Below are 14,114 nucleotides of genomic sequence, written 5' to 3' on the forward strand. Positions count from 1 at the left end.
GCCTGGTTCGGAAGGAAGCGCCCATGATGAACGTGTATTCCAATCAGTAGTAACGACCCCAGGCTATAACTTTCCGCACCCCCCACTCAGTACGTAACAGTAATTAGCTTTTCAATTATAATCAATCAATATCGCACCCTATTAAATCTAACATGTGCCATTTTAGATAAGTACTATTTGGTGGATGCTGGATATTCAAACATGCCGGGGTATTTAGCTCCTTATCGGAAGACATTATCACAGAGAGGAATATAATAGGCATAATACAGAGTTCCACACGCCCATGGAGTTGTTCAATTACAAGCATTCGTCGTTGAGGAATGTGATAGAGCGATGCTTTGAAGTCCTGAAAGCAAGGTTCCCCATCCTTAAGCACATGCCGAGTTATAATGAAGCCCGTCAACCTGGAACTAAAACAGCATGTTGTGTTATTCACAATTGGATAATAATGAACAGGGGGAGGGATGAATTTTGTGATGACTTTGAGGACGACGGACAATGGGAGGGTGGAGAGAACGAGGAAGGGAATGCGGCAAATGTGGGTCCGGTTGAGCCCTTTAACATGTTGCCACATAACACACAATTGATGGCTCAAAGGCGGACTGAATTGGCTCAATGGATGTGGGAGTCTTATGATGATTGATCTTAATTAAACTAGTTTTACTATGAGACAATTTTATTTCCAATTTATGTGAGGTGATTAGATTCATGGTGAATCTGCTGCTTTTTTAGTGTACTATGGTTGAAAAACTGTGTTATATTTGTGTTTATGTTGGAACGGTTACCAAAATCAAATCTATGTTGGTTTGTTTTATTGTGTATTTGGGAAATCTATTAAGCTATTGCAGTTGTGAAACTTGAACAATGAATCCTATTAAGCTACACTGGTGCAGGGGTTTGTTTTCCAAAGTTGTATGCAAATCTAGTGCAAGTTGTGGCCAGCTCTACTTCTGTATATACCCAGTTCTGCTTTGGTGGTTTTGGACGCTTGCATAATGTACCATGTTGCTTCATTTTGTTTGACACACTTGCTGCATACTGAGTCCATGTTATGATGCACAAAAATCAACACTTTGGCTCAACATAAACATTCATTTGTTGTTCTAATCTGGGCTTCAAATCTGCAATTTCTAGTACACTTGTAGTGCACTTTCGTTGACACACTGTACTCATATTCATATTTATCGTCGTAATGATATAGGAATGAGAGGGAAAAAATTCTATGTTGTGTTCGTGGGGAGGAATCCAGGCATCTACGATTCTTGGGCAGCTTGTAGTGATCTAGTTATTCGGTTCCCAGGTGCTGTGCATAACAAACTTGCCTCACGGGATGAGGCATACAATGCTTGGTTGGCTTACACCGGCCAAGTAGAGCAGATCGTCCCACCTCCTGTTCTCTCGTCCTTAGATGATGCGGCTGGGTCGTCATCGGAATACACTCCTCCGGCCAGAGTTTCCTTTCCGCTGTGGCTTATTCTTGCTATGATATTTTGTTTCATTGTGGTTGTTGCTACTGTTATCTTTTACCTATTTTGGTACTTGGCCAAATGTGGTTTGTTATGTACTCTGTGGCTGTCTGTTGTAACTTTAATTATTAATGGTTGATGTTTTGAGATGTACGCTTATGGAATTTGAGACAGGTTCTACTATTGGGATCAAAATTACTTTTACAAAGTATCAATTTCAATTTTCACTTGTATTGGGGCCTCGTTGGGCATACGAAAATGTGGTGTTTCAACCGAGCACCTTCCCCCGTCGGTACCAATAGTGCGACTTCTCTCCCTCTCTCAAGAATCGAACTGTGGGATTCAAAAATGTCTGTTCTGAACAAACTTATTTTTCCCTTTTCACATGTCTGTTCTACCGGAGTAGAAGGGTGGGAAGGCAAGCTTGAAATTGATATTGCATTTTTTTCAATGGAATCCATTTTTCGAAATTGAATTTTCAAATGGCAATTTTTATTAGACTCAGATTTTTTTCAATGTTTTCGAGTAACAGGGGAAAACCTGGGGAAATCCAGTTACTAGTTTTATTTGGAAACCTCAAAACAGTTTACTTTTTGAAGGACTAAAAGCCTCCCAATTCAATATGAGGGGTGGGAGTGGTGGGGCCCATGTTACTGTACACCACTAGGTTCAACAGTCAAATTTTAAAGTCAAACAAGTATGTCCTTGCCGGCCTTGGAAAGCTCTTCTGGCCCCACACTTTTTTAGCATTCAAAAACAACTTCCTGAAATAAAATCTCAGAATGGGTTCCCGAACACAGTCATAATAATGCTACTTGCATTTGCATGTTTCAAAGATTTTAAACATTTTCAAATGGATGTGAAAAGTGTATTTCTTAACGGTTTTATAGCATAAGAAGCTTATGTAACACAATCTCCTGGTTTTGAAAATCATGAATTTCCTAATCATGTATTGAAACTTTCAAAAGCGCTTTATGGTTTGAAACAAGCAACTCATGCATTGTATGATGGACCTTGCTCATTTTTGCTTGAAAATGGTTTTTCTAGAGGAAAATTAGATACTACTCTTTTTCATAAAAACCAAAAATCATGACATTCTTACTATTTAAATTTATGTTGATGATATCATTTTCGGTGCTACTAATAAAAAAATTATGCAAAGAATTTGCTAAGTGCATGTAAGGGGAGTTTGAAATGAATGTGATGAGAGAACTCAATTTTTTTCTTGGACTCTAAATCAAGCAATCAAAGGATTGAATTTTTATAAATCAAGCAAAGTATACGAGAGAACTTTTCAAAAGATGAAAGATTTCAAAATCATGAAGACTCCAATGAGTTCACCCACTAAACTCGACAAAGATGAAAATGATAAATCAAAAGAAACAAAAATGTATCGAATATAATCGGTTCACTTCTTTATCTTACTATTAGTAGACCCGATATCATATTTAGTGTGTGCTTATATGCTATTTTCAATCTACTTCAAAGGAGTCACATTTAGAAGCTGTCAAATGTATTTTTAGATATGTTGCAGGAACTCAAAATTTAGGGTTATTTTATTTTAGAAATACTTCTTTCAACTTAATTTCATTTTCTAATGCTGATTATGCCGGTAGTAAAACTGATCGTAAGAACACTAGTGGTATTTGTTAATTTTTTGGAAACTCATTGGTATCATGGTTCAGTAAAAAGCAAAATTCAGTTATTTTATCGACTGTTGAAGTTGAATACATAGTTGCCGGTACTTGTTTGTGCTTAATTATTGTGGATCAAACAACAAATGGAGGATTTTGATTTACATTATGATCATATTCCAATTAGATGTGATAATACAAATGCAATCAATTTTAAAAAAATATCATTCAACATTCTCGAGTAAAGCATATTGAAATTAAACATTATTTTATACATGATAATGTTCAAAAAAGGATATTGTTCTTGATTTTGTCAGTACCGACAAGCAATAAGCGGACATTTTTAAGAAACCCCTTCTTGAAGAGCAATTTTGTTTTATCTAAAGAGAACTCGGGATGTCTAATCCATTTTAATTATTTTTTGGAGATTTTTAGTTAAAATATGTATTACTTGTCTAATCATTTATTTTTAGAGTACACTCGAAACATATTCCACTGTTTTACCCTATATGCAATTCTATGGAATATTGACGGGACATTTTGTATCGAAAGTCACTTAGAATATTAACAGGTCAACTTAAGTTTTTAGTCAGAACAGTAAGCTGTCTAAATTTTGTACAGCGCCGTCACTTCCAAAAATCGTAACAAATTCCCCTAATCCCCATTTATGACAATTTCTGTATGAAAGTCGCTTAGAATTTGATTATCTACAACTTTCGTGTTTTACTCGAAATCCAATTCCATCATCTAACTCGGTAAAAACGGGCTTGAAATTATTTTGCTAATCTGTCTCGAAATTGCACCGAGACAGCAACTTCAAAAATTCATAACTAATTCTATCAAACTTGGATTTTAACAAATTTTATATCAAAGTCGCATAACTTTTCAAGATCTACAATTTTTTGTATTATACGTTTTTCCTACATCTAACTTTCGTCCTTGTTCATCTCATTCAATAAAAAAATCAAAATTTTCATCATTTTTGGGTTTCACCTTAGAGAGTAAGCGAATAAGAGAGAAAGAGATACCTTGTTTGTCGAGGGTCTTCGTTGTTGTGAGTAATCGTCGTCGTGCTCGATTGTGTGGGTTTCCAAACAAAACCCTAGGATATATAGATCGTTCAAAGAGAGAGAGAGAGAGAGAGAGAGAGAGAGAGAGAGAGAGAGAGAGAGAGAGAGAGAGAGAGAGAGAGAGAGAGAGAGAGAGAGAGAGAGAGATATCAAGAGTTTTCTTTGATATGTGTGTCTCGATCAAAGCAGTCGGGTGCGGTGTTCTTCTTCTCTCTCTCTCTCTCTCTCTCTCTCTCTCTCTATCCGTTTGAACGTGTGCTATTTACATTTTTTTGAGGAAAAATCGCAAAACCACCTCATTTTTAATAATTCCAGCTTAATTTTTGTGCGCGATTTTAATCCAATAATCCTAAATTGCAATTAATCGTCACTCTGGCACTAATTGAATAGTCTAATGTCAATTACAACGATTGATCATTACTATTTAATTTTTATTACTTATTTGTTTAACATTTCTCATTTAATATTATTATTACAATAATATAGTTGTTTGTGTTTATAATCGGAATATAAAATATATTTGTAAGGTATCAACAATAATAAATGAATACCCTTTTCACATGGGCATCATAAAGTTTATAATTTTTTAAAAATAAATTATGTAAATATATTTTAATATAATTTAAAAGGTATTACAATTATACGGTTTATATTTATTGTTTTCAAAAAAATATTCTATATACAAATTAAGCATTTAGTCTAGGTTTACATGTTCACCCCATTTTTATTATTGGCCACTAGACAATAACTTAGCTAAATGAAAAAAATTTGGAGAGGATAGAATGGTGTGGTTTTAAAAAATCCCAAAAGTAAGCTATTTTTTGCCTAAATTTAATTGACCTGCTACCAGACTAATTAATTGGCCATATTTTATAATAAGTGTGATCATAAAACATATAGCATGTACAATCATTTTTCATGGTAAGTGAAAGTACATTTTTTTGAGAAAAAATCACAAAATCACCTTGTTTTTAATAATTTCAGCTTAATTTTTGTGTGCGATTTTGATCCAATAGCTGAGTTTCACCCATCTTTCATCTAAAATGGACGAAATTTAGTGAGGCATTAACGCCCCAACATCACACTATGATAGAAAAATTCCATTTCATTGCGTCCAACTGTCCATTCCGTAATCCAAGAATCAGCACATGATCCAACCACTTTTTTTACTCTCTCTCTCTTTCAAAAAAGAAAGACCAACAGGGCGGTCCCCACTCCCTCAAACCCAGCTCCTCCCCTTCACAGTTACCCGCGCCACCATTCCAACCTAAAAACCCATCACCATTGGCGGGAAAACTTCAAACCCTCCCAAACAACACACGGAACGAGGGAAAAACCCCAATTCCAAATTTCAAACCTCCTCTCCCTCTCTCTCTTCCCCTGCACGCTTCTTGTTCTATATATAACTGCTCCTTCTGTCCTCTTTTCAAGTGCGCTAAACCTGTTCGACGAAAGTCCTCGCTGAGAACTTCTCCCAGTTTCGTCGATTTAGCGAGAAAATGTATGTGGTGAAGAGAGATGGGCGCCAGGAAGCCGTGCACTTCGACAAGATCACGGCCCGCCTCAAGAAGCTGAGTTACGGGCTCAGCATCGACCACTGCGATCCGGTCCTCGTGTCTCAGAAGGTGTGCGCGGGCGTCTACAAGGGCGTCACCACCAGTCAACTCGATGAATTGGCCGCCGAAACTGCTGCCGCAATGACCGCCAATCACCCCGATTATGCTTCCGTGAGTATTTTTTTTTTCCATCTCCCGCTACTAATGTTTTATGGGCTAGTTTGTTTTCCTTCATTTATTTTGTCATTTTTCATTTCTAATTGTGCTCCCTTTTTTTATCTTGTTTCACGAAAATGCGTTTTGTTCTTTGGAGATGTCAAAGTAACAAATAAGATATTCCGTATGAAGGTGGTGAATGCGGATATGGGTGATGGAGTTTACAACTGACGGACGTAGGGTTTTTTTTTGGTAAGCGGCGGACGTAGGGTTCTTATTGCAGAGGACCAAATCACAATTTTAGAGAAACTCTCTTCAAAATTTTTACGAACACAATTTTGAGAGAACCTCTCTTCATAATTTTTACAAACAAAACCTAAAATGAAGTAAAATAATGATATAATTGGGAGGTGTATGAGGACCCAAGCCCCCGCTTGCACCCCCATGGTCTGCCCCATTTCCAAATAAATGGTTTCTTGTTCTGGATTTGCTCTGTGTTCTCAACGCTTATTGGTTATTTGGGTTCTTTGATTCAGTTAATTATTCTATCAAGTTCATTATATTCGTAGATGTGGATTTTAGTTGAAGTATTTGACTCCCATATTTCAATTGGACATGGTCAAATTTAGGTCTACTTGTTGGATTGTGGATTTTGGTGTCGGGAGCACTGTGATGATGGATTAAAGATCTGTAAATAGGAGTGGTTCGATGTCCTCATGTTAATGAGTTTAGTTGTACAAGGATCCCAACACAATGAGTTTCTTTTACCTCTTGCGCATCTGCTACTGGTTTCATAAGTCACATGTAGTTGAGCCTTTTGTATTGAGAGAAATTTAATAGTAAATGAACATATTCAAATGGAGCCGGTGTCCAATCCATTATGTTCTTCTGCTGATTTCAGACACGGGTTTGGTTATGTTCTTGTACTTTTCATTTTCTTTAGCAATTATGTTTGACTTTTGGCCTGGTTCTATGGTTGTGCACGTGTGTGGAGAAGTTTTTTTTTTGTTAGCGGCTTGTATTCTTTGTTCTGTATGTTGGTTGGTAACATAAAATTCTTTTTGAGGCTAAATGTTATTTTAAATCGAGGGAAGTTGATAGTTAGAGATAAAATAATTTTTGTGGTAAATTTGTGACGTGTTTGAACATATTTTGGCTCAGTTGGCTGCTAGAATTGTTGTTTCAAATCTGCACAAGAACACCAAGAAGTCATTTTCTGAGACGTAAGTGCTTTCAATTTTTCAGGTTGGAAAACCCTGGTTTTCATTGTAAGTAATGTGATGAAAATATATAATGTTTTCCTGATCTGTGTGGTTATTGTAGGATCAAGGATATGTACAACCATGTCAATGAGAGATCCGGACAGAATTCTTCTTTGATAGCTGATGATGTTTATGAAATAATCATGAAGGTATTTTCAGGAGTCACTTATGCTTGTGAGTTTCAGTATGGACATATCACAGAATATAAAGATCTTAGTTTCCAGTTTGAATGTTAAGATTTGTGAAACACTTCATCCTTACCTGATGTTTGTCAAACTTGGTCGTGCAAAAGTCTGTGTTAGAGAACATGTTTGTAGTCCTTTACTTGCTACGGTCTTATTTTCATGGCATATGCACTAGCAGACATCAAATATAGAGAGGATGAAAGTACGATTCCTCTCAAATGGAGGATGGGTTGAGCACTATTTTCTGCAAAATGGAGGAATTGATTTCAAAACACCTCTAGGAGGATGGGTTGGAATTGGGTTTTACTCCAAAATGAAGAAATGGACAAAAATTTTGAAGGAATAGAGAATGGGTTGGAGATGCCCTAAAAGTAGAAGTAAGGGCAGGAAATGCTTTAAGTGTGCAGAATGTTACTTAAAAATCAATGAATATTAGGACGTGATGAAATGATTTCTCAAACTTCACCCATCGGGTTTGCTGAAGAAGATAACGTCCTGGGTCATTACAACCTCAAGAGAAAAAGCTAAATGTTGAATGTCTTGGAATGTATAAATGTTTAATCATCTCCTCCAAAAGTTATTTGTGAGGAGGTAGCTTCATTTTCCTTCAGGCTTTAAGAAGTAGAATTGATTTTGTGTTTTCATTTCCCTTCTCAAGTCTTAAACCAATGTTTATATTTTAAATCAAATGCATACCGAGTTCATCCATTTCTTATGAACATTTTTGGTTGTTACAGAATGCTGCTCGATTGGACAGTGAGATTATATATGATCGTGACTTTGACTATGATTACTTTGGTTTCAAAACCCTTGAGAGATCCTACCTGTTGAAGGTCCAAGGAAAAGTTGTTGAAAGGCCTCAACACATGTTGATGAGGGTTGCTGTTGGGATCCATAAAGATGATATTGATTCTGCTATCAAGACATATCATTTGATGTCTCAGAGATGGTTCACTCATGCATCGCCTACCCTTTTCAATGCCGGGACACCAAGGCCCCAAGTATGCTAATTGTGAAATCTATTATGTACCATTGCTGTTATGCCAGAACATCTAATTCTTTTCCTTATTTGCTACATAGGAGATTTTTGGCCAATTTGTTGGTGGATATTAGGATTTTAGGGCATTCCTAGTAGTTATGCATCTATATCTCTTTCCTCACTCAAGTTGCCCTGCTGATGTTTGTTGGCAGCTGAGTAGCTGCTTCTTGGTGTGCATGAAAGATGATAGTATTGAAGGAATCTATGATACTTTGAAGGAGTGTGCTGTTATCAGCAAGTCTGCTGGAGGAATTGGAGTCTCTGTCCATAACATCCGTGCAACAGGGAGTTATATCCGTGGAACAAATGGTACTTCAAATGGTGTAGTTCCAATGCTACGAGTTTTTAATGACACTGCCCGTTATGTTGATCAAGGAGGTGGCAAGAGGAAGGGTATGCTAATCATAGTTTTGTTTTTGTTTTTATTTTTGTCATGACCTCATGATCACATCTGAAATTCGGTTTTTGTTGCATTTAGGGGCCTTTGCGGTTTACCTGGAGCCATGGCATGCTGATGTATTTGAATTTTTGGATTTGAGGAAAAACCATGGCAAGGTAGATTGGCTTTATTCATGGGTTTGATGGGATAAATTCTTTTAAATCACTTTTTATGATTTCTTTTACACCTGAACATCACTGACAGTACAATGTCTGACTGCAGGAAGAGCACAGAGCACGGGATCTATTTTATGCTCTCTGGATACCTGATCTGTTTATGCAGAGAGTCCAGAGTAATGATCAATGGTCTTTGTTTTGTCCAAATGAGGCTCCAGGTTTGGCTGATTGTTGGGGTGAAGAATTTGAGAACCTTTACACTCAATATGAAAGACAGGTAATTTTTTTGTTACTTGTTTGACTTTTTTTGCTCTTGTATCCAGAGCAGTTTACTTAACAGGACTCATATAATGAATTTAGGGCAAGGCAAAGAAAGTTGTCCCAGCGCAGAACCTCTGGTTTGAGATTTTGAAATCCCAGATAGAAACTGGAACTCCATACATGCTATTTAAGGTGATCTAATAGGGGAAATGAGCTTTCAGTTTTCATGTTGCTTTCTGGTTTGAATCTTAGTGTTGTGTTTTTTTCTGACAGATCTCTTATCTTTTCAGGATTCTTGCAATAGAAAAAGCAATCAGCAGAATCTGGGCACTATCAAATCATCAAACTTGTGCACTGAGATAGTTGAGTACTCAAGTCCATCAGAAACTGCTGTATGTAACCTGGCGTCAATTGCCCTACCACGATTTGTAAGAGAGAAGGTATAGACTGTTCACGTGGAATAAATATGTTTGGTTTTTGTTGTTTTTTATTTGGCATGACTCTTTTTACTATTGCAGGGTGTTCCATTAGAATCACATCCATCTAAAATTGTTGGCAGCAGAGGGTCTAAAAGTCGATATTTTGATTTTGACAAATTAGCTGAGGTCTGCTCTATTGTATCTGCCTTTTGTCCCATGTCATTGGACATCCATCTTTTTGTTCTGTGAAGACACATTATTTCGAAGTCAAGCCTGAACTTTAGTTTCTATGTGGTTTGGGCAGGTTACTGCAATTGTCACTGTGAATCTTAACAAAATAATTGATGTCAACCACTACCCGGTGGAAACTGCAAGAAGGTCGAATTTTCGACACAGGCCCATCGGTATTGGAGTTCAGGGACTTGCTGATGCCTTCATATTACTTGGCATGCCATTTGATTCACCAGAGGTAAAAGCTAACTTCTCATTGTGCTACTCTTTTTCAGTTTCTATTTGGATCACTCAAGTATGTGATTTGTTGGATTTGGATTGTAGGCTCAAAAGTTGAACAAAGATATATTTGAGACCATATACTTCCATGCTCTAAAAGCTTCTTCTGAGTTGGCTGCAAAAGAAGGTCCCTATGAGACATATAGTGGAAGTCCTGTGAGCAAGGTATGCTTTCCAGTGTTTTTTCAGTGCTCAATGCTCCGATGGCGGCTCTAGGAATTTACATCAGGGCAGACAAAAAATTTATAGTTCTGAAAATTTTGAATTTTAGAACCGACAATTCTTGTAGGCATCTAAAATTCATTCTCACTTGATCAGCAAGATTAATAAAGGCGAATTGTATAACTATCAATGTTGTAGGTAAGTCCGTTTGGCCACAAAATTGGGCTGGGTTAAGATTAAGTTGGTATTGGAGTTATGAAGTGGATTCGGATCTCAATTTCTTTGGTTTTGATCCAGAAAGCCCTGTTAGGGTGTACAATTTTAAATTTTTCTGTGTACCAGATTGCTACTAAACCAAAGAATCCTTTTTACATTATATTTTTTCATTTGCCGTGTGAGGAAGTTCAATTGACCACCCTCAGCTCCATGTGAGGCTACCAGCGACTGCCAGTGCTTTGGATAGTTCTTATTCCAAGTCTTCTGTAATTTTTTTTTTTTTTTGTCTTACCATAATATTTCAAAGTTACAATCGAATACTAGTAATATATTTGGTCACCTAAATGTTTCGTCAATGCTTATAAATGCTTGTATGGTACTCTGCTGTTCAGGGAATTCTTCAACCGGACATGTGGAATGTTAAACCTTCGAGTCGATGGGACTGGGATGATCTTCGGGGTATGATAGCAAAGAATGGAGTAAGAAATTCACTTCTTGTAGCACCTATGCCCACCGCTTCAACTAGCCAGATTCTAGGAAATAATGAGTGCTTTGAACCGTATACCTCCAACATCTATAGTCGAAGAGTTCTGAGGTTTGTATTGCCTTCATATTGTAATAACGAATAAGTTACTTCTGAGTTCTAAGGTTGATTTTCTTTTTGTTTTTCTAAACTTTTTCCATCTAATGCATTTTCTCTATTTCTCTTAACAGTGGTGAGTTTGTTGTGGTGAATAAACACCTTCTTCATGACCTAACCGAGATGGGACTTTGGTCACCTACAGTTAAGAACCAGATAATTCACGAGGATGGATCCGTTCTGCAGATATCAGGAATTCCTGATGATCTGAAATTTATTTATAAGTATGAATTTCTCTGTTTTGTGGGGTGTTCTTTTTCTGTCTTTATGTTTATTCTCCTGCTGGACTAAATGTTTTGCTGCTTCAGGACTGTTTGGGAGATCAAACAGAGGACATTGGTTAATATGGCGGTTGATCGTGGATGCTATATAGACCAGAGTCAGAGCCTAAACATACACATGGATCAGCCTAATTTTGGAAAACTTACTTCCTTGCACTTTCATGCATGGTCCAATGTAAGAACTAGTCTGATTAGTTTTAAATTGGTTAAAATTTTTTGAGCCTTAAATTTGAATATATCTAATAGAATCGAAAGTCTGCACATCAAACCAATTTTTTGATGATTGAGTTTGCCTTATATCCTCGGTCAAAGTTAGGTAGTCATTTTGATGCTTTTTAAGTTGAAGATAAGGGCTTCTTAGGGTATATGGATTTTCATATTTGGCTTTCCAAAATTCCTCTTTTGATTGTGCAAATGCCCATGGTCAGAAAAACACAGTAGTTGGATAGTTGCCCTTTATGGGAATTAATGCTTGCAATATTTTTGGCATGGATTAATTTGTGATTAGCAGAGGAATATTCTGCATTATCTTCTGATCCGTTGTTTTCATTTTTGTTCGTTGATAAAAAGGGTTTGAAAACTGGGATGTACTACCTAAGATCACGTGCTGCAGCCGATGCCATCAAGTTCACAGTGGACACATCTATGCTTAAGGTAATAGCCTGATTGATTACCTTAATCCTCATCAGTTGATCAAGAAATTTTCCTAGTTGATTGATATAAACGGCATTTACTTGCGATGCAGGAAAAACCCAAGATCGAAGACGATGACAGCGCAAAAATGTCACAGATGGTATGTTCTTTGACAAACCGCGATGAGTGCATGGCGTGTGGCAGTTGAAAGAGTTCGTCACCAAAAGTTGCTTTTGTTGCATTTCCTTCTGACATCGAGAGGCAACCAGATTCGGCATGGCTGGGGCCTGGGCCTCTTTCTTACAATAGAGGTTGGCAATGGAAGTACTTTTCCAAGCTTTCTCAGATTTGGGGTTTGAATGTGATGAATATTGTAATATAAAGTCGGATTGGGATCAACAAAAAAATGTATATGTTCAACTTGGTATCTTTAGTTTCATGTGTATTGGTTGAACTGTTGGTAGGATTGATGGATTTTGCTCTAATATCATGGTAATTTTGAGTTGATTGTAATCAATTTTTTTTTTTGGTGCCGTTGAGTGATAATTTGGCTCTCATTCCATACTATAACTCATGTATACTACCAATTGAACAATAGGGATGATCCGTTAGAGCAAAATCCATGTATACTACCAACTGAGAAAAGATTTATATTTTGTAAGTACAAAAATTACTGCCAATTGAACAATATAACCGGACAAAAAGATAGGGATGAGGGAGTATATTTCTCGCTTATGGGTAAAGTACATTTGAGCCCAAGTAGGGATGCAAATTGGGCGGGACCAACCCAAAACAACTCGAGTTTAGCTTAGAAAAGTGGATTGGACAAATTCAAACATTGACAAACACAAGTCTAAGCCCAGACAAGAATTGTACGACCCTAGTTGAAAATGGGCAGGGTATATTATTTCAAGTCATGTACTCCTATGTAATTAGGGCTACTGGTCTCTAACCCCAATTATATCCCAAAATATTGGTCCAGACGGCAAAAAGATAACTTGAAAAATAATACAATTTCTTCAAGAAAGATTTAAAATTTTCCAACAATTTACTCCTAGATATCCATGAGTTCCTTTTATTCACGAGAAAGATCTCAATGTTCTTCAAAGAAATGTTAGATTTTTAGGTCTTCGTTTTGCAGATCAAACAAATATTTTGGGACGGAAGTAGTATTTTCATAGGTAAAAGTAAATTTATGCGAGTAATTATAGACCATGTACCAAATAAACTAAACTCCCTTCCTAATTTGACCATTCTCTTTCTCAACTGTGAATTGGTTTTTAGTTGTGAACACTATGTCTCTCTATATACCACCGCGCGAACATGCATAATCAATCTTGAAAACCCATGTCAAACAATTCTGTGTTGATTTTCTCAGATAACCTAAGCCCTCCCAATTGACTCTAACACACGTTAAACAAGTTAGGGTCCGGATCCTCTTCACTCCAAATTTTGGACCAAACGAGACAGTCTAGATCGGGATCGTCTATTGATATAGTCAAAGTTAACGGGGTGAAATTTGTTCAAAAACTCTTCTAGGTAAGAGTTAACTCTTACATGGAAGAGTTTTGAAAAAAATCTAAATCATTCATTGCAGCAAATGAACGGTGCACATATGGGCTGTCTCGTTCACCCCAGACCTTTGGACTAGAGAGGATCCATTGCCGTGCTTGGACATGCCTGAGTTACAAACCCTAAAATCATTTGGGATGACACTAGAGATTGAGACCTATATCTATCCGCTGTCTCAATTTTCTTACATATTGAAAAACAACATTGAAACTTCTATAGCAAGTACAAATTTTGTAGAATTTTCTTGCTATAAATACAGTCAATGCATGGCAATATTTGACTGAAATGGCAAGATAGACTACAAAAAGCAAATAATAAAACAGTAAAAAAGAAAAAAGAAACGTACGACTTTTTTTATTGGAGACTTGAAAATTAAAGAAACATATACTTGAAAATTCATACATGGATAAACTTTATACTTGAAAAATCTAAAGAAACATGGTTAATTAGGACAAAACCTAATCAATGGTCTTATAAGTAGATGTTCGGGTCAGTTT

General features: G+C 36.7%; 2 protein-coding genes across 2 annotated transcripts; both read left to right on the forward strand.

Annotated features, from left to right (window-relative positions):
- Positions 1 to 283: 283 nt before the first annotated feature.
- On the forward strand, positions 284 to 643 carry LOC131303105 (uncharacterized). The gene has a single exon (XM_058329897.1). The coding sequence runs from the start codon at positions 284 to 286 to the stop codon at positions 641 to 643; it is 360 nt and encodes a 119-aa protein (XP_058185880.1).
- Positions 644 to 5,206: 4,563 nt separating this feature from the next.
- Positions 5,207 to 12,591, forward strand: LOC131303241 (ribonucleoside-diphosphate reductase large subunit). Its single transcript, XM_058330018.1, has 17 exons — positions 5,207 to 5,897; positions 7,044 to 7,105; positions 7,206 to 7,293; positions 8,067 to 8,330; positions 8,521 to 8,761; positions 8,847 to 8,923; positions 9,030 to 9,200; positions 9,284 to 9,376; positions 9,475 to 9,624; positions 9,703 to 9,789; positions 9,908 to 10,072; positions 10,159 to 10,278; positions 10,884 to 11,086; positions 11,206 to 11,355; positions 11,440 to 11,587; positions 11,983 to 12,066; positions 12,158 to 12,591. The coding sequence occupies exons 1-17, from the start codon at positions 5,670 to 5,672 to the stop codon at positions 12,251 to 12,253; spliced, it is 2,427 nt and encodes an 808-aa protein (XP_058186001.1). The 5' UTR covers positions 5,207 to 5,669; the 3' UTR covers positions 12,254 to 12,591.
- The last annotated feature ends 1,523 nt before the right edge of the window (positions 12,592 to 14,114 follow it).

The sequence above is a fragment of the Rhododendron vialii genome, chromosome 10a (genome assembly GCF_030253575.1).
Source record: "Rhododendron vialii isolate Sample 1 chromosome 10a, ASM3025357v1".
Classification (NCBI taxonomy): domain Eukaryota; kingdom Viridiplantae; phylum Streptophyta; class Magnoliopsida; order Ericales; family Ericaceae; genus Rhododendron; species Rhododendron vialii.